General features: G+C 43.2%; 1 protein-coding gene across 2 annotated transcripts in view; it reads right to left on the bottom strand.

Moving 5' to 3' along the window:
- LOC129817464 (beta-taxilin-like) overlaps positions 1 to 16,949 on the bottom strand; it is a 33,556-nt gene extending 16,607 nt beyond the window's left edge. For both annotated transcript variants that reach the window (XM_055872736.1, XM_055872735.1), the window contains exons 1-5: positions 16,831 to 16,949; positions 8,382 to 8,717; positions 6,512 to 6,603; positions 5,724 to 5,894; positions 43 to 237 (exon numbers count right to left, since the gene is read on the bottom strand). In XM_055872736.1, the coding sequence (XP_055728711.1) occupies positions 43 to 237; positions 5,724 to 5,894; positions 6,512 to 6,603; positions 8,382 to 8,703 (780 nt within the window). In that variant the 5' untranslated portion in view covers positions 8,704 to 8,717; positions 16,831 to 16,949. The remainder of the gene's footprint in view (positions 1 to 42; positions 238 to 5,723; positions 5,895 to 6,511; positions 6,604 to 8,381; positions 8,718 to 16,830) is intronic.
- Between the last annotated feature and the right edge of the window lie 4,338 nt (positions 16,950 to 21,287).

Raw genomic sequence — 21,287 nt, 5'->3', positions numbered from 1 at the left:
TACAGACATGTAACAGTGAGGTTAAGTGTCCCTGTCGTGTACCTCCTCTCTCTGCTCATACTGGCTGATGATGTGTTTGAGTTTGTCTGCCAGGTTGGTGTTCTCCGAACACAGCTTGTTGTTGCGGTTACTGTGCTGTTCAATCTGAGCCTGGATGTCTGTCAGCGTGCTCTGGAAGTGAGTGGTGATCTCTCTGCGCTTCTCCTCGTCCTCACGACAACGTGCAAGGGTCTCCTCCTGAGGGAGAGAGAGGGAGAGAGAGAGACATTCAGACTTTAGTCAACCTCAGGTTTGTGAAATGCCAGTTTCCAGACTCAGCTTACTGAGAAGCAAGCCAAGCGTTGCCAGAGTTTCTATATTAAGACATGGCTGTTTATTTTACAAATGACACAGACGTAAGCTCCCACATGGGAAATGTAACTCAATTCAACCTGCAGCTAAGTGCTCAAAGACTGAGCTCCTACCACTGAAGTAGCAAAGCACATTAACGCCACTCCTCCTCAGACTCTGCTACCAGATGACAAGACATGATGTTCCACTTTCAACAGCTGTCACATTCCCATTCAAATCGGCACATTTTGATTCACTTTGCATGTAGCAACAATGTTCACTTTACAATCAGATTTTTGCATAATGATTGCTGCATATCAATCGGTTATACCCAATAGTCAAATGATAACCCTAACTCTGCTTCCACCCTGATTTCCTTTATACATTGAAATGTTAGAAGGAAAGAGATGGATGGGTCAAGGCTTTAGAGCTTTAGCCCATCAGGGGAGGGCCGCGCCCATCCTCTGCTTGTGCCTCTGAGCCTTTTTCTCTCGCCTTTGATTTATAGTCGAAGGGCAGATGCCACAAAAGACCAATGAGACCATCCCTCTTGTCAGAGAGCCACATCACCGGTGCCCTGTGTCTGAGGGGTCTCCTCCCAAGGCCTGAGTGTGAATCACACACACACTAACACACACACACGGCGCAGTGAGAGACCACAGAGGTCCTGCAAGTGTAGAGAGACGGGGTATCCAATTACCTCCCCAGGGGAGAAGAACAGGAGATGAAATATGTCGCAGAGGTTGTGTAAGGGTTACACAATAGACAGGATACTGATCCAGTGAAAAGGGTCCATTTGTTTACAGATCACTGAGCATTATGCCATTAATGACCAATAGGGTGATTTATAAATGATTCATAAACAAATCGAATGCCCATTTAATCATACTGTGTACATAACTGTTGGCTGTGAATCAAAGAATATGTGAACACTGGGTTCAGTGATGTTGATTTAATGGATAAACTTAATCAAAACCGGAGATTTAGCTGAAGAGGTTTCACATTAAGAGGACTAACAGCAGTGGCAATGTGGCCACACAATATAAATCTTTGATTATGCTAAACCTGTGACCTTTGCTTAAGCATGTGGGCAAATTAGGTAGTGCTATTGGTCATGGACTTTCTTTGAAACCTTACAGACAAACTGCTTATAAATGGGATGACTAAACATTTGTCAATCTATTATTTATAGATGTAACAGGACACTCAAGCATGTAAGGGCTAATTGAGCTATGACCCTCTCACATTGAGAGCACTCTGACTCAGGGAAGAGTCAAGGCCATTTGGAAGTGGCCCCTTTAGCCATCTAACTTTTAGAATGAAAATACCAGTAGTTTAAGAAACAAAATCAAATGTACAGTGGACAGTAAGTATAATTGACAAGCATTGACAGTAACATTTTCTCTCTCCTGCATTTGATGTCCTATTTCTGTCATCAAGTCTATTTGAGTTTCAATACTCACAGCTACCAACAGTGAGACATCAATAGATCAGTTGATTAAACATACAGTAAGAGGCTGGTAGATTGATGCTCTGCTCCCCTGCTGTGTATTGGAGTCAACTAAAGGTGTCCGCATGGTTCCCATCCGAAACAGTTCAGAACAGTTTGTGCATACAGTACCAGTCAAAAGTTTCAACACACCTACTCATTCAAGGGTTTTTCTTTATTTTTACTATTTTCTACATTGTAGATTAATAGTGAAGACATCAAAACTATGAAAAAACACATGGAATCATGTTGTTACCAAAAAGTGTTAAACAAATCAAAATATATTTGAGATTTGAGATTCTTCAAAGTAGCCACCCTTTGCCTTGATGACCTACTCTGGCCCATCTTTGGACACTGTGTTAACAACCCTCCAGACGAGCTTCAATGCCATACAACTCTCCTTCCGTGGCCTCCAACTGCTCTTAAATGCAAGTAAAACTAAATGCATGCTCTTCAAACGATCGTTGCCAGCACCTGCCCACCTGTCTAGTCTGGACGGTTCTGACTTAGAATATGTGAACAACTACAAATACCTAGGTGTCTGGTCAGATTGTAAACTCTCCTTCCAGACTCACATTAAAACTCTCCAATCCAAAATTAAATCTAGAATTGGCTTCCTATTTCGCAACAAAGCATCCTTCACTCATCCTGCCAAACATACCCTCGTAAAACTGACCATCCTACCGATCCTTGCCTTCGGCAATGTCATTTACAAAATAGCCTCCAACATTCTACTCAGCAAATTGGATGTAGTCTTTCACAGTGCCATCCATTTTGTCACCAAAGCCCCATATACTACCCACCACTGCGACCTGTATGCTCTCGTTGGCTGGCCCTCGCTTCGTATTCATCGCCAAACCCACTGGCTCCAGGTCATCTATAAGTCTTTGCTAGGTAAAGCCCCGCCTTATCTCAGCTCACTGGTCACCATAGCAGCACCCACCCATGGCACGCGCTCCAGCAGGTATGTTTCACTGGTCAACCCCAAAGCCAACTCCTCCTTTGGCCACCTTTCCTTCCAGTTCTCTGCTGCCAATGACTGGAATGAATTTCAAAAATCACAGAAACTGGAGACTCATATCTAAGCATCAGCTGTCAGAGCAGCTTACAGATCATTGCACCTGTACATAGCCCATCTGTAATTAGCCCACCCAACTACCTCATCCCCATATTTTATTTATTTGTTTTGCTTCTTTGCACCCCAGTTTCTCTACTTGCACATTCATATTCTGCACATCTATCACTCCAGTATTTAATTGATAAATTGTAATTTTTTTGCCACTATGGCCTATTTATTGCCTCCCTAATCTTACTCAATTTGCACACACTGTATATAGACTTTTCTAGTGTGTTATTGACTGTACGTTTGTTTATTCCATGTGTAACTCTGTGTTGTTTTGTCGCACTGCTTTGCTTAATCTTGGCCAGGTCGCAGCTGTAAATGAGAACTTATTCTCAACTGGCCTAGCTGGTTAAATAAAGGTGAAATATATATATATTTTTAAATGCCAGCTTTGCACACGCTTGGCATTCTCTCAACCAGCTTCATGAGGTCGTCACCTGGAATACATTTCAATTAACAGGTGTGCCTTGTTAAAAGTTAATTTAATGCGTTTGAGCCAATCAGTTGTGTTGTGACAAGATAGGGATGGTATACAGAAGATAGCCCTATTTGGAAAAAGACCAAGTCCATATTATGGCAAGAACATCTCAAATAAGCAAAGAGAAATGACACTCCATCATTACTTTAAGACATGAAAGTCAGTCAATCCAGAAAATGTCAAGAAATTTGAACGTTTCTTCAAGTGCAGTCACAAAAACCATCAAGCACTATGATGAAACTGGCTCTCATGAGGACCGACACAGGAACGGAAGACCCAGAGTTATCTCTGCTGCAGAGGATAAGTTCATTAGAGCTAACTGGACCCCAGATTGCAGCCAAAATAAATGCTTCACATAGTTCAAGTAACAGACGCATCTCAACATCAACTGCTCAGAGGAGACTAATTGATTCCGGCCTTCGTGGTCAAATTGCAGCAAAGAAAACACTACTAAAGGACACCAATAAGAAGAAGAGACTTGCTTGGGCCAAGAAACACAAGCAATGGACATTAGACCGGTGGAAATCTGTCCTTTCGTCTGAAGAGTCCAAATTTGAGTTGTTTGGTTCCAACTGCTGTGTCTTTGTGAGACGCAGAGTAGGTGAATGGATGATCTCCGCATGTGTGGTTCCCACCGTGAAGCATGAAGGAGGAGGTGTGATGGTGTGGGGGTGCTTTGCTGGTCACACTGTCTGTGATATATTTAGATTTCAAGGCATACTTATCCAGCATGGCTACCACAGCATTCTGCAGCAATACGCCATCCCATCTGGTTTGCGCTTAGTGGGACTATCATTTGTTTTTCAACAGGACAATGACCCAACACACCTCCAGGCTGTGTAAGGGCTATTTGAACTGTAAGGAGAGTGATGGAGTGCTGCATCAAATGACCTGGCTTCCACAATCACCCGACCTCAACCCAATTGAGATGGTTTGGGATGAGTTGGACCGCTGAGTGAAGGATAAACAGTCAATAAGTGCTCAGCATATATGAGAACTCCTTCAAGTCTGTAGGAAAAGCATTCCATGTGAAGCTGGTTGGGAGAATATCAAGAGTGTGCAAAGCAGTCATCAAGGCAAAGGGTTGCTTTTTAAATTTATTTTATTTAACCCTTATTTTACCAGGTAAGTTGACTGAGAACACATTCTCATTTACAGCAACGACCTGGGGAATGGTCACAGGGGAAAGTAGGGGGGATGAAAGAGCTAATTGTAAGCTGGGGATGATTTGGTGGCCATGATGGTATGAAGGCCAGATTGGGAATTTAGCCATGACACCGGGGTTAGTAGAATCTTCTACTTTGAAGAATCTCAAATATAAAATATATTTTGATTTGTTTAACACTTTATTGGTTACTACATGATTCTACATGTGTTATTTCATAGTGTTGATGTCTTCACTATTATTCTACAATGTAGAAAATAAAAATAAAGAAATACCCTTGAATGAGTAGGTCTGTCCAAACCTTTGACTGGTACTGTATATTACGACCACATTTTGTAGCATTTTTGTTCATTTTGGTCTTTGGTAAGGGTTTTCGGCTGTTCATACACACAAAAAAATTCTCAAGGCAAGCTGAAGGAGCTAAAGTCTACGCCCCTTCATCGGTCATTGGTCAACAGTAGGGATTCGTCAATTAAGTGTTTGTTGTCATTCAACGATAGACAACTCATTTTCATGCAAATTTTGTTCACCTGAGAAATACTGCACCAAACATCTTAGTTAGATATGTAAAATTGCGCGACTAAGATCTCCTCTGTGAAAACGTCAAAATTAATGACAAATTTCTTGAGTTATTTTAGATAAATTCTGACTACTTTGAGGAAGTGGCTACGGTGTCTCAAGATGGAGTAACAGTACTATTGACACTTTTCCTCATGTTTCAACCGAAGATCTTTTAAGCGAGTATACAAGTACACTCGTTTGGTTCGGTTAGGCGCAGGCCAAACCGAGGCATGCGAAGCCTTAAGTTTGAGCTGTGCTGAACCCCTGGTGTTGAATGGAGTTAACTGATGATAAACTGAGCTATCTGGACCCCTGCTGTTCAGCAATGTAGAGTTGACTTGAGGTTGAGCTGTAGCAGAGTAGGTTTGTGGTACATAGTATTGCTTGAGACCTTGATAAATGCTTTCTTTCAGAGCTAATGCATATAAGCTTTAGCTCAGCAGGCTAATGTGGTCTCACATTGTGTATATGACCTGGATTCAAAACCCAGTTGGTCTTGAATGCCCACCTCAAGGGTCTTTAACCCATAATGTTGAGTAGGTTAGTGTAGTGATGGAGCCGAACAGTTATCACCCACCTTGAGGGTCTTGTTGTGCCTCTGGAGTTCCCTGCAGAGGCCCTCCAGTTTGCTGCGGGCCAGGATGGCTCTGCTGTGCTCGTACTGGAGCTGGTCCCTCTCCTTCCCCACATGGCCCTGCTTCTTCTGAAGGAACCTCAGCTGCTTCTGCTCCCCTCGACGCTCCTCCAGCTGTGGACCATGCAGACAGATGTGCCATATACATTGCACTGCCTTTCAGTCTCTGCCCTCCGTCCAGACTTGGGCTGTTTAAGCTGCTTTTGGCTAACAACCGACTGGCTGACTAAAATAATAAAAACATGTCCTAAGAGGATTTGGTATGGCTGGGTGGGTGGGTATATATTTGTTTCATCTTGACATCTCTTTAGCCTTGTCTCTTTCTTTTTCCTGGTGATACTATGCACTGTATATGTAGGAACTGTCCAATTACTACACATGAACCTGACTGATAGCCGATGTCTTTGGAATATATTATTCATAATGCCTAGTGTTCCTGATGTTGTCTTGTTGAGGAATTACAGAGCCATGTTGTAGCTAGCTGTCTTATTATGGAATATGGCCTTTGCGTTCAGATTCGCCTTTGCAGCCAGAGGCGCAGAATATTTAGGTCATCACGGTACGAGACTGAACCACTTTCAAGATCTCACAAGGCACTCCCTGTTGATTCATGTGTGTTTCTATTTGTTTCCTTTTAACTTTCCCTGGTCTGTTTTATTGCTGCTGGTTCCTGCTGTGCTGAAGAACTCTACTCTCTGGTGTGCTGATAGAGGGGAGAAGAGAACACTCACCAGTTCGGCATACTTCTTGAGTAGAGCATCCAGTTTCTCTTCTGGCGTGCACAGCTTGTTCAAACTTTGCATTAGAAGCGTGCCCTCCTTTCCTGTGTGGATAGAGAGAAATCATGTAATGTTTGTTTCCATTTGGACAGGCACTAGAAAAAGAAAGATGAAAAAAGGCCAACAGGGATCATTCTATAAATGGTTTCAAAATAAATACTTTTCTGAAGCAATTTCCCCTGCATGAAAGCTCTTGCATCTTGACACCAATGGCTTCGGAAAAGCAAATAAAATCAAATGGCTGAAAATGCGTAACCAAGATTTGTATTACCCTCTGTTGCTGGCCTGGTTTCATGTTGAGGCAAAGAAACTATCTCCAACATCTGCTATTGGTTAGAAAATACACTTTGTGTTGCTCTGAAGCAGGCCTCTCCCCATGACTTGTGTAACCTGTCCTCAAAACACAATCTGAACATGGGGCACAACCTGGACGGATGTTGAGATACAGTAACATGACACTTAACATGTCTGCTTGTTCCTTTGTGCATAAGCAGTCATGATTTTAAATGATCATGCCCACTTATACAGTAAGTCTTAGATTCAAAAGAAGATGATGATGAAGGAATGCATCCTCTGACTATATAATAATAATAATCATTTGGTGGATGCTTATATTTGTCCTATTTCAAACATTTACAAGTGTGTATTATACGCATGTGTGAATTGGAAATGTTTTTTTTTTTTGCATATCCCAACTCCCCCTGCGAGTAGGGCCATGGCCATGGTCTTCCATTATTAACAGCAACTCCTGAGCAATTAAGGTGAAGTGCCTTGCTTAAGTGCACATTGACAGATTTTTGACTTTGTCAGCTCAGGGATTCAAACTAGCAAACTTTCAGTTACTGTCCCAACACTCTAACTGCTAGGCTACCTGCCACCCCATTTACAGTGAACAAAAATATAAACACATGTAAAGTGTTTTGGTCCCATGTTTCATGACAGAAATAAAATATCTCAGAAATGTTCCATACAAAAGCTTATTTCTTTCAAATTTTGTGCACACATTTGTTTACATCCCTGTTAGAGAGTATTTCCCCTTTGCCAAGATAATCCATCCACTGAAAAGGTGTGGCATATCAAGAAGCTGATTAAACTGCATGATCATAGCACAGGTGCACCTTGTGCCCGGGGACAGTAAAAGGCCACTCTAAAATTGTCCATTTTGTCACACAACACAATGTCACAGATGTCTCAAGATTTGAGGGAGCGTGCAATAGGCATGCTGACTGCAGGAATGTCCACCAATTTAAATGCACAAAGATACCGCAACGAGATCCTGAGGCCCATTGTGAGGCCCATTTTTTGAAGGTATCTGTAATCAACAGATGCATATCTGTATTTCCAGTCATGTGAAATCCATAGATTAGGGCCTAATGCATTTATTTTAATTGATTGATGTCCTTATATGAACTGTAACAGTAAAATCTTTGAAATTGTCGCATGTTGCGTTCATATTTTTGAAGTCAATGAAAACTATTCTTAAGAGCGATATACACCGTTATGTATCCAATAATTTCTTTTAACACATGTTCTGTCAATTGAATGCTTGTTGAGTGGTGACTAGAATACCTCCTCTGGTCTATCTCATTAGCACACTGCCCCGTCTTTGCGCTCACAGATACTGTTGTCGAACAACAACAGATTATAGCATAGCTGTGTTGAAATACAAAACCATTCTGCTGTTGAATGTAAGGTTGTGGGACTTGACTATGTTTTCTATGTATTGTATATCAAAGTGTTGATGTTATCTTTAAAAACAAAACTGCACAATCCAAATAATGCATGAGGAAAACAAAACATTGACCTCTCTAAATACACCTACCTAAGCCTTTCAGCAACTTCTTTGCATCCTTGCCCGTGCTGGCGTTCTTGGCGGCTGTTACTTCATCAGCTTCCTCTCCGCTTGCCTCCTCTTCCACCTTCTCCGTTTCCAGGATGATGCACTGTTTCTCTATCAGGCTGGCTGCGGAGCCATAGGTGTTGATGATTTCGTCCAACCGAAGACCAAACTCCTCCATGGGGTCCATGTGCTGGCCCTCCTGGGGTAGAGGGACCGGGGTCTCTGCGGTGACTGGGGACGGTGGTGGAGTCACACTGGTCTGGGCTGGGATGACCTCTGCAACAGACTGGACGTTGATCTCCATTCTCACAGATGTGGCTGAGAGGGGATGGAGATATAGGATGTTAGATGTCCTATATATACAAAAGTATTTGAACACCACTTCAAATTAGTGGATTCGGCTATTTCAGCCACATCCGTGGCTGACAGGTGTATAAAATCGAGCACACAGCCATGCAATCTCCATAGACAAACATTGGCAGTAGAATGGCCTTACTGAAGAGCTCAGTGACTTTCAACGTGGCACTGTCATAGGATGCCACCTTTCCAACAAGTCAGTTCGCCAAATTGCTGCACTGCTAGAGCTGCCCCCGTCAACTGTAAGTGCTATTATTGAAGTGGAAACGTCTGGGAGCAACAACGACTCACACAAGCTCACAAAATGGGACCGCAGAGTGAACGTAACATGTAAAAATCGTCTGCAACACTCCCTACCGAGTTCCAAACTGCCGTTGGTCGGGAGCTTCATGAAATGGGTTTCCATGGCCGAGCAGCTTAAGAGAACCATGCGCAATGCCAAGTGTCAGCTGAAGTGGTGTATAGTTTGCCTCCATTGGACTCTGGAGAAGTGGAAACATGTTCTCTGGAGTGATGAATCACACCTCACGATCTGGCAGTCTGACAGACAAATTTGGGTTTGGCGGATGCCAGGAGAACACTACCTGCCCAAATTCATATTGCCAACTGTAAAGTTTGGTGGAGGAGGAATAATGGTCTGGGGCTGTTTTTCGCGGTTTGGGCTAAGCCCCTTAGTTCCAGTGAAGGGAAATCTTAACATTACAGCAATGACATTCTAGAAGATTCTGTGCTTCCAACTTTGTGACAATAGTTTGGGAAAGGCCCTTTCCTGTTTCAGCATGACAATGCCCCCGTGCACAAAGTGAGGTCCATACAGAATAGTTTGTCAAGGTCGGTGTGGAAGAACTTGACTGGCCTGCACAGAGCCATGACCTCAACCCCATCGAACACCTTTGGGATGAATTGGAACGCCGACTGTGAGCCAGGCCTAATCGCCCAACATCAGTGGCCGACCTCCCTAATGCTCTTGCGGCTGAATGGAAACCGAAAGTCCCCGCAGCAATATTCCAACATCTAGTGGAAAGCCTTCCCAGAAGAGTGCAGGCTGCTATAGCAGTAAAGGGAGGACCAACCCCATATTAATGCCCATGATTTTGGAATGAGATGTTCGATGAGCAGGTGTCCACATAATTTTGGTAATGTAGTGTACTACTACCCATGTGGCAGATACGGAGACACATTAGAAAACTAACAAACAAACTGACAACTATACTAATAATACTAACTATACTAAAAAGGTACCTGTGTAATAGTGATGCACAGGATGACTCATATCCGCTGGGATGGGTTTAGGGTCATTCAGGTTTGAATAAATAGAAGCAATGCCTTTAAATAAATCTATAAATGTATAATTATTGTGCAATTTATATAGGCTTCATTGAGGCTTTTCTTACACTATTTTAGGCTATCTGGTATTAGTGCATAAGCCTAAACTTCAGGGCTGTAAACGCGTCAAATAGCCTACACAGCCAATCTCCAAATAATCCTTTTGGGAACGGGCAGAAAAACTTAACGTCAATCCACGCAGGCAAAACGGATATTGTCCAAGTTTAAATCAATAAGACAAAAGCTGAGAAAGGAGAGTTGAAAGTAATGAGAAGGGAGGGCCACAAAAGTAATGTTTGTAAAATATTTGGTGAAGTGGTAAAAGAGGATGATAGCTTTGCCAGCTGTTATGTGTCATGATTGTGAGTCGCTAAACAAATTTGACAGTCACAAGACGGGACTTCAAATAGGCCTACGGCATGTCAAGGGAACAGTAGCATACTGTTTAGATTGGTTAAATGAAAACTGAAATCTGGCATTGACTAACCAGAATAACCTACTGTTTTTTTTGGCAAATTCCAAGGTCCTCTGATAGTACTAGCTCCGTGTCAATCGACATCCCTGTGTTTTGAGAGAAATGTCTGAGTTTAACAGGTAGCCTATTGCGTGTGGTTTGAGCATGAAAACAATAACTGATTTGATGATAAGGACAGACACTTGGAGACGGGAAGCAAGTACAGGGAGTGAACATTTAATTAATAAACAGACATAAAATAAGACAGAAGAGCATCTGGACATGAAAAACATAACGACATTAATGCTGACACGGGGATTAAACAGAGGAACAGACAGATATAAGGAAGGCAATCAAAATGTGAAGGAGTACAGGTGAGTCCAATGAAGCGCTGATGCGCGTAATGAAGGTGACAGGTGTGCGTAATGATGGGCAGACTGGCGCCTTCGGGCGCCAGGGAGGGGGAGCGGGGGCAGGCGTGACACCTGGGCGAGGCGTAGAAGCCCAATGAGCCGACTGAGGCATGGGAGCCTGACGAGCCGGCTGAGGCGTGGGAGACTGACGAACCAGCTGGGGCGTGGGAGCCTGTAGAGCTGGCAGAGGCGTGAGAGGCTGACGATCCGGCTGATGCGTGAAAGCCTGACGAGCCGGCTGAGGCATGACGTGGGGTGGGAACCTGCCGAGCCAACTGAGGCAAGGAAACCTCTTGAGCCAGCTAAGGCGTGGAAGCGGATGAGCCAACTGAGGCCCCCCCGGCTCCATCGGCAGCGGCACTCGGACCCGACGTTACCAATAAAACCAAAAATTCCCTGATGCTTCAAATTGTGGTTTCAGCATTCTGTAAGGACAGACGCTTGGAGACGAGAAGCAAGTACAGGGAGTGAACATTTAATTAATAAAGATATATGAAACAGGACAGGAGAGCTTCTGGACATAAAAAACATTAATGCTGACACAGGTATGAAACAGAGGAACAGACAGATATAAGGAAGGCAATCAAAATGTGAAGGAGTACAGATGAGTCCAATGAAGCACTGATGCGCGTTAAGAAGGTGACGTGTGCGTAAAATGATGGGTAGCCTGGCGCCCTCGAGTGCCAGGAAGGGGGAGTGCCAGGAAGGGGGAGCGGGAGCAGGCATGACATCGATCAATTTAATGAAGTGCATAGCCTACAGTTGAAGTCGGAAGTTGACATACACTTAGGTTGGAGTCAGTTAGGACATCTACTTTGTGCATGACACAAGTAATTTTTCCAACAATTGTTTACAGACAGATTATTTCACTTATAATTCACTGTATCACAATTCCAGTGGGTCAGAAGTTTACATACACTAAGTTGACTGTGCCTTTAAACAGCTTGTAAAATTCAAAAAAATTATGTAATGGCTTTAGAAGCTTCTGATAGGCTCATTGACATAATTTGAGTCAATTGGAGGTGTACCTGTGGATGTATTTCAAGGCATACCTTCAAACCCAGTGGTTCTTTGCTTGACATCATGGGAAAAAGAAATCAGCCAAGACCTCAGAAAAAATTGTAGACCTCCACAAGTCTGGTTCATCCTTGGGAGCAATTTCCAAACGTCTGAAGGTAACATGTTCATCAAACAACAATAGTACGCAAGTACCAACACCATGGGACCACGCAGCCGTCATACAGCGCAGGAAGGAGACGCGTTCTGTCTCCTAAAGATGAATGTACTTTGGTGCGAAAAGTGCAAATCAATCCCAGAACAACAGGACCTTGTGATGATGCTGGAGGAAACAGGTACAAAAGTATCTCTATCCACAGTAAAACGAGTCCTATATCGACATAACCTGAAAGGCCGCTCATCAAGGAAGAAGCCACTGTTCCAAACCCGCCATAAAAAAGCCAGACTACTGTTTGCAACTTCACATGGGACAAAGATCATACTTTTTGGAGAAATGTCCTCTGGTCTGATGAAACAAAAATAAAATTGTTTGGCCATAATGACCATCATTATGTTTAGAGGAAAAAGGGGGAGGCTTGCAAGCCAAAGAACACCATCCCAACCGTGAAGCACGGGGATGGCAGCAGCATGCTGTGGGGGTGCTTTGCTGCAGGAGGGACAGGTGCACTTCACAAAATAGATGGCATTATGAGGGAGGAAAATGATGTGGATCTTTTGAAGTAACATCTCAAGACATCAGTCAGGAAGTTAAAGCTTCTTCGCAAATGGATCTTCCAAATGGACAATGACCCCAAGCATACTTCCAAAGTTGTGGCAAAATGGCTTAAGGACAACAAAGTCAAGGTATTGGAGATGCCATCACAAAGCCCTGACCTCAATCCTATAGATCATTTGTGGGCAGAACTGAAAAAGCGTGTGCGAGCAAGGAGGCCTACAAACCTGACTCAATTACACCAGCTCTGTCAGGAGGAATGGGCCAAAATTCACCCAACTTATTGTGGGAAGCTTGTGGAAGACTACCCAAAATGTTTAACCCAAGTTAAACAATTTAAAGGCAATGCTACCAAATACTAATTGAGTGTATGTTAACTTTTGAGCCACTGGGAATGTGATGAAAGAAATGAACGCTGAAATAAATCATCCTCTCAACTATTATTCTGACATTTCACATTCTCAACAGACCTAAAACAGGGAATTTTTACTAGGATTAAATGTCAGGGATTATGAAGTTTAAATGTATTTTTCCTCAGGTGTTTTTAAACTTCCGACTTCAACTGTATGTATAACGGGTGTACATGTATACACTTCCACATTTTATGCAAATAAATTGAATATCGCCAATGCATCATAAAGAAAAATTGAGCCTATTTAATGCAACCCTTGCTGTTAATAGATCGCAAAGTAGCATACAACAGAGCTAAATGTTTGGAACACGTTCACTTTCTCATCCATAGCCTAAAAACGCATATCAAGTGCAAGTTAGCTGTTTACATCACATATTAAGGCTGGGGGGCATTTAGGATGTCATCTACTGAGGATCGCTAAAATATCCTAATGATTCTGATCACACTTCCCCAATTCAAATATTAATGGTGACACCATACCAAAGATGGTTTGGTATGGTTTAGAAACGTAATAATAACTCATGCAGAATTAAGTATTTCTTGCAGTAAAATGATGCACAAAATGTAGGCAAAATTTGAACTTGGGAACAGGAGTGGAGGAATATGATTTCTTTATTTCTGCATCATTAGAGAATGCATTGCCCAGTTGGTGCTGTCTTTATCATAAAAGCTGATTTCAACCACATGAAATATGCATCAAAGCTGAACTGAAACCTTATCAGAAACATGTTGGGTGGTTTTCACAGCTTTCTTTTAGCTTACAAACTCATTTGGACATTTTGCACAGAAAATCTTTCCTAAACGTCTTTGTTCCGCGAAAGATGACAGAGAAAACTTTACCTAAGTCAACTAGATTGAAGAATTAATTCTATGACAACAAATAATGACAAAAGATAAGCTAAATGTATCTAATTATAGACAAGTTGACTATCAAATAGCCTACCAAAATGTCAGAAATTATAAGCAGAAACATATCTAAATCAGGCAACAACAACAAATTCTACACCCCCTGTCAAAATATCGTTCTGCAGTCTTTGACTGTGCACATTTACTATATTTGCAGGTCATGCATGGGTGTGGGCCTCAGATTTTCACTTTAACACATATAGTCGAGCGGTTGCTGATGGGTTATTAGCAATTGTAGGCGGTTGTGGTTGACTGCTATCTGTGTTTTTTTATTACATGTTTTATTTAACCTTTATTTAACTAGGCAAGTCAGTTAAGAACAAGTTCTTATTTACAATGATGTCCTACCAAAAGGCAAAAGGCCTCCTGCGGGGACAGAGGCAGAGATAAAAAATAAATAATAATATATATATATATATATATATAGGACAAAACACACATCACAACACTACATAAAGCTACATAAAGAGAGACCTAAGACAACAACATAGCATGGCAGCAACACATGACAACACAGCATGGTAGCAACACAACATGACAACAACATGGTAGCAACATATGGCATCAGCACAAACATGGTAGAAACATTATTGGGCACAGGAAACAATACATCACGCGAAGCAGCCACAACTGTCAGTAAGAGTGTCCATGATTGAGTCTAGTTTTAGTGTTTTTTGCAGCTTGTTCCAGTCGCTAGCTGCAACGAACTGAAAAGAGGAGCAACCCAGGGATGTGTGTGCTTTGGGGACCTTTAACAGAATGTGACTGGCAGAACGGGTGTTTTATGTGGAGGATGGGGGCAGCAGTAGGTATCTCAGATAGGGTGGAGTGAGGCCCTAGAGGGTTTTAGAATAAGCATCAACCAGTTGCGACGGGTATACAGTGGGTCTTGCGACGGGTATGATGTGTCCTATAAGGAGCATCGGTGGCAAATCTGATGGCCGAATGGTAAAGAACATCTCGCCGCTCGAGAGCACCCTTACCTGCCAATCTATCAATTACGTCTCAGTAATCTAGTATGGGTAGGATGGTCATCTAAATCAGGGTTAGTTTGGCAGCTGGGGTAAAAGAGGAGCGATTACCAGAGGAAACCAAGTCTAGATTTAACCATAGCCTGCAGTTTTGATGTGTGCTGAGAGAAGGACAGTGTACCGTGTAGCCATACTCCCAAGTACTTGTATAAGGTGACTACCTCAAGCTCTAAACCCTCAGAGGTAGTAATCGGTGGGGAGAGGGGCATTCTTCTTACCAAACCACATAACCTTTGTTTTGGAGGTGTTCAGAACAAGGTTATGGGCAGAGAAAGCTTGTCGGACACTAAGAAAACTGTGTTGTAGAGCGTTTAACACAACATCCGGGAAGGGGCCAGCTGAGTGTAAGACTATCATCTGCATATAAATGGATGAGAGAGCTTCGTACTGCCTGAGCTATGTTGTTGATGTAAATTGAGAAGAGCGTGGGGCCTAGGATTGAGCCTTGGGGTACTCCATTGGTGACAGGCAGTGGCTGAGACAGCAGATGTTCTGACTTTATACACTGCATTCTTTGAGAGAGGTAGTTAGCAAACCAGGCCAAAGACCCCTCAGAGACACCAATACTCCTTAGCCGGCCCAGAAGAATGGAATGGTTTACCGTATCAAAAGCTTTGGCCAAGTCAATAAAAATAGCAGCACAATATTGCTTAGAATCAACTGCCATGGTGACCTGTGTACCACTTGCCTAAATCTAAAACAAAATCTCCAAACTGCAATATCTCTTTGTTAGACTAAAAGATTAACATTTTCTTAAAGAAAACTCAAATATTTACACTTGTAATATTTAATCTGATGTTTAAGCTTCTCTTAGACTGAATACTAGGTATAGTATTACTTCTCAATAAAGTAACTTTCAGTCTGATGCATGTGGAACAAATCACTGTGGGTGGTGAAAAATAGCACAAAACCCAATAGCCTGTCGGGAGTCAGGAAACAATACCACTGTGAGGATTTAAATCTGCCCTGTCACAAATAGACCTCAGGCCCAGCATCCTCCCTTCCCACTTCTCTATTTGATTTAATACAGAATTAATTTAAAGCATCCAGAGGTTGTTTATCCCCCAGCTTTATTGCTACATGACTGCTCCCTGCTTATCAGGATAAAATTAGCCCTAGTCCCCCCCCCTCTGCAGCCCCTTTCCCTCTCCCACCCTCCCTGCTTCCAGCGGGCAGGCACATGGCACCTGTTCTGAGGCCTCACTCTATTTTAGGAGCCTCTAAATATGGTCAAGCTATTTGTTATTCCAGCCACGTATCTGTTGATGTCGATGACGGCACTTTTAATGTAGAAGTGTGAAAAACACAGTTGATATTATGTTCTAAATGTCTACATTCATTCTTTGTTAGCTGATAATACATCTGATGAGATTACATATATATTTTTAAAGACAATGTGTTTCAGTTGATGATTCCGAATAGATCATAACCTCCTCTGATAATGTTGAATAAACAACACAAATCAAAAAACACTGAATAATTCAGTGTGTCTTCAGACCAAACTAACACAGGAGAATACTTCACCACCAACTCAATTCACCATAATAAAACAGAATAGTTAGCTTACACTACATAAGTTACATGTCACACTAGCACAACACATTTGTCACTATGATCCGAAGGTAAAGCCAAAAATAACTCATCAATTTTGTCACCACACATCATGAAGCAGCGTTTCACTAATCATCAGAACTAAACAGGGCAGATAGACATAGCTCAAAGACAAGTCCACCAAAAACTCAAACTTTACGTATAATTTCTGTACCTGAACAGTGTGTAAAAGAGTTTGGGAAATCCACTTACCAGGTCCAGGGGATAGAAAGAGAAACGCGAAGAGGGTCCAACAGGACTCTGGTGACTGAGACAACAGCTGTGACAGGCAAGCCCCTCAAAATAACTTCCTGCAACTCAACTCTGCTCACATCAAGTGGAGAAGCTGTCAGCGTATGATGGGCCACAATAATAGCCTTTCTGATCAGGCTTTGCTGGAGGGCAGCTCAAAGGCCCACCCTCGACTGTCCTTCCTGGAATCTCCAGGGGCTGTTTTTAAAGAAAGTTTGGTGCAGTTTTACAGTGCAAGATTGGATTGTCTTGTTATTATAGCTCTTGTTTAGGGCACTGAGTTTTTCCTGACCATGTCACCTGGCTAGGAAAAACTCTGGTCCCTAGACAGCTCATAACTAGGGCCCAGTTTTTCAATATATACAAAAGTATTTGGACACCCCTTCAAATTAGTGGATTCGGCTATTTCAGCCTACACTCGTTGCTAACAGGTGTATAAGATCGAGCACACAGCCATGCAATCACCATAGACAAACATTGGCAATAGAATGGCCTTACTGAAGAGCTCAGTGACTTTCAACGGGGCACCGTCATAGGATGCCACCTTTCCAACAAGTTAGTTTGTCAAATTTCGGCCTTGCTAGAGCTACCCCAGTCAACTGTAAGTGCTATTATTGTGAATTGGAATGCCTAGGATCAACAACGGCTCAGGCGCGAAGTGGTAGGCCACACAAGTTCACAGAACGGGACAGCCGAGTGCTGAATTGTCTGTCCTCGGTTGCAACACTCACTACCGAGTTCCAAACTGCCTCTGGAAGCAACGTCAGCACAAGAACTGTTCGTCGGGAGCTTCATGAAATAGGTTTACATGGCCGAGCAACCGCCATTGGACTCTGGAGCAGCATTCTCTGGAGTGATGAATCACGCTTCACCATCTGGCAGTCCCAATGAATAATGGTTTGGCGGATGCCAGGAGAATGCTACCTGCCCGAATGCATAGTGCCAACTGTGAAGTTTGGTGGAGGAGGAATAATGGTCTGGGTCTGTTTTCATGGTTCGGCTAGGCCCCATAGTTCCAGTGAAGAGAAATCTTAACGCTACAGCATACAATGACATTCTAGACGATTCTGTGCTTCCAACAGTTTGGGGAAGGCCCTTTCTTGTTTCAGCATGAGAACGCCCTCATGCACAAAGCAAGGTCCATTCAGAAATGTTTTGTCAAGATTGGTGTGGAAGAACTTGACTGGCCTGCACAGAGCCCTAACCTCAAACCCATCGAACACCTTTGGGATGGCCTAATCGCCCAACATCGGTGGCCGACCTCATTAATGCTCTTGTGGCTGAATGGAAGTAAGTCCCCGCAGCAATGTTCCAGCATCTTGTGGAAAGCCTTCCCAGAAGAGTGGAGGCTGTTATAGGAGCAAATGGGAGACCAACTCCATATTAATGCACATGATTTTGGAATGAGATGTTCGATAAGCACATAATTGTGGTCATGTGGTGTATCATGTGGTCATGATAACCTCCTCCCCTGGCCCTAGTTAAAGCTTATCTTGTGTTGCGACCGCTGTAAAAACGGCCATGTCTCATGTTATGTAGAAGTATTTAATAGAGCTGTTTGTAGGACTCATACAAATGTGTATACATTTAATCCAAATGACTATGTGATGGACATCAGCTATCAACATTTACAGGAGGCAGCCAAAATGGCACTGGGCCATCTAAATGACCTCTTTTTAATTAAAACTTTTATGGAATGACTCCCGATGATGAGCATTTAACTGCTCCAGAGTGCATTTTGTAACTGTGTTGGCACCCTGATTTACCACCAGCTGCAACACTACTTCTACTTCTTGCCAAGTCATAAATGTTAATTATTTCATTTCATGGATTTCATGTGGAAGCTTTTCCTCTGCCCCATCTATTTCATAAGTCAGCACTGAACTGTATATTTAAAATAAACTGTATGTAGCTATTGACCCCGAACCCTCTGTATGGTCAAATTCAATGACTGGCTAAATGGCAACTCAGATTCATCTGATTGATGTGGATTGAATGAGCAGAAGAATATGTTGAATCCTACTGCTGGACTGGGATTAGAATCCTAAATCCAATAATTCAGAACATGACTGAGGTGGCCGGGATTGGGGTGCGGGATGGGGCACTGTCTCAGCAGCTTGACAGTATGTTGACGTGGCTTGTCTGTTGTACTGTACAGTATCCTACTTCGCTAGTACCCTACGTTCAGGCTATGCTCAAACCCTACACACTCAAACCCTGCACCCCAACCCAACATATATATTTTTAAAGCCTTTCGTGAACTCACACTCCCACTTGACTTTTCCCCCCCTACTAGCTCTGACTTTGCTGATAACTACTTTATTGAGGGAACATTTACTTCCCATGACTGTGACATGTGGTTGTCCCGCTTAGCTATCTTAAGATGAATGCACTAAGTGTAAGTCGCTCTGGATAAGAGCATCTGCTAAAGGACCACAAATTAAATGTACAATGCATTCGGAAAGTATTCAGAAGCATTGCATTGTTCTTGAAAGTTTAATTTAGCTATGAATGAAGACGTGTGGAAAACGACGGAACCCCGGATCTAATGGAGAACAAAGGAACAAAAGCTGCTGTGGGAGACACAAACTCAACACGGAAAACTTCGGAACTCAAGAACTCAGATACCGGTGTCAACACCTGCTAGCAACCAGCCAGCTAGCTAGCTAACTAGGTTGCAATGGAGCCTGCTTCACCTGGAATAGCTAACGAACGTTTCCAGCGCTGTAGACGCAGTGTTTATTACGTTTTTGTCCGTGACAATATTGACAATCCGGAGTTCCAATGCGGCAGTTGTTTGCTAGTGGAGGACTACAGGAATGAGGTGGCTATGCTTAACAAACAGATCTCAATTCTCAACATCTAATGGATGTTTCCCCACCTTGTCATCTGTCCCTATCCGAATGACCTGTGATCCCTGGAACTTGCTTTCCAAGGAAGTCATCTCCATCTGCTTCTCCTCCTCAATCCTGTAGTGAAGTAGACGGAGAACAGCAAGAAGAGTGTTCCAATCAGCGCTGGTCCCATATCACAAGTCGTGGAAACCGAAGGCAGCGGCATGCTGCTAAGTGTACGGGAGTGACTGCGAGAGGTTTGGAGCAGATTGACAAAAGGAATAGCTTTGCTGCACTGGTGACTGATCTACCGGCGCCTTCATCGGTGGGACGGCAGTGCTAACTCCAACTACGCTGACTCCAGCAGTGGCTTTGTCGTCGAGTTCTGCTCCTTTCCCTTACTCTGAATCTGATGGGACACTGCCTGCTGTGGGAGGTCTGGACCTATCGACGGGAGCAACGGGCGTACGCTATCCTGCTTCTCGTGGGCCTGTGAAAGGCTCAGCGAATTGTGTGAGGGGTGCGAATAGGCATTGTATTGGGAAGTTCCATGGTGAGAAATGTCTCAGTCCCTGGAGCAAAAACGTTTTGTTATGTATTATAGTACATGATATCAATAAGCTGCTCCCAAACATCTTAAACCAGCATCTTGAAATTGAGTCTATCATAGTTCATGTGGGATTCAATGACATTATGAAGGGCAGCTCAGAATAGCTGAAGATGGATTTTAAAAGAGCCGCCTGGTATGGCAACTGCTCGGCATCTGACCGTAAGGCGCTACAGAGGTTAGTGCAAACGGCCTAGTACATCACTGGGGCCAAGCTTACTGCCATCCAGGAATTTGGTTCTGAATATAAACGACTACACCTTTGTGAATGTTGACCTGTTTAAAGGTTTCGTTCACATCAGCTACCGAGATCGTTATCATACAGTCATCCAGAACAGCTGGTGCTCTCGTGCATGCTTCAGTGTTGCTTGCCTCGAAATGAGCATAAAAGGCATTTAGCTCGTCTGGTGGGCAGGTCGCATCACTGGGCAGCTCACATCTGGGTTTCCCTTTGTAGTCCGTAATAGTTTTCAAGCCCTGCCACATCCAACGAGCGTCAGAGCCGATGTAGTAGGATTCAATCTTAATCCTGTATTGTTTGATGGTTCGTCTGAGGGCATAGAGTGATTTCTTTAAGTGCCTGGATTAGTCTCCCGCTCCTTGAAAGCGGCAGCTCTAGCCTTTAGCTCGATGCGGATGTTGAAGTGATATCCATGGCTTCTGGTTGGAATATGTACGTACAGTCACTGTGGGGACTTTGTCGTTGATGCACTTATTGATGAAGCCGATGACTGAGGTGGTGTACTCCTCAATGCCGTAGGATGAATCCTGGAACATATTCCAGTCTGTGCTAGCAAAGCAGTCCTGTAGTGTAGCATCCGCGTCATCTGACCACTTCCGTATTGAGCGAGTCACTGGTACTTTCTGCTTTAGTTTTTGGTTGTAAGCAGGAACCAGGAGGATAGAATTATGGTTAGATTTGCCAAATGGAGGGCTAGGGAGAGCTTTGTATGCATCTCTATGTGTGGAGTAAAGGT

The sequence above is a fragment of the Salvelinus fontinalis genome, chromosome 20, assembly GCF_029448725.1.
Source record: "Salvelinus fontinalis isolate EN_2023a chromosome 20, ASM2944872v1, whole genome shotgun sequence".
Classification (NCBI taxonomy): domain Eukaryota; kingdom Metazoa; phylum Chordata; class Actinopteri; order Salmoniformes; family Salmonidae; genus Salvelinus; species Salvelinus fontinalis.
The sequence above is the reverse complement of the archived record's forward strand: the minus strand, read 5'-3'. Positions and strand labels throughout refer to the sequence as shown.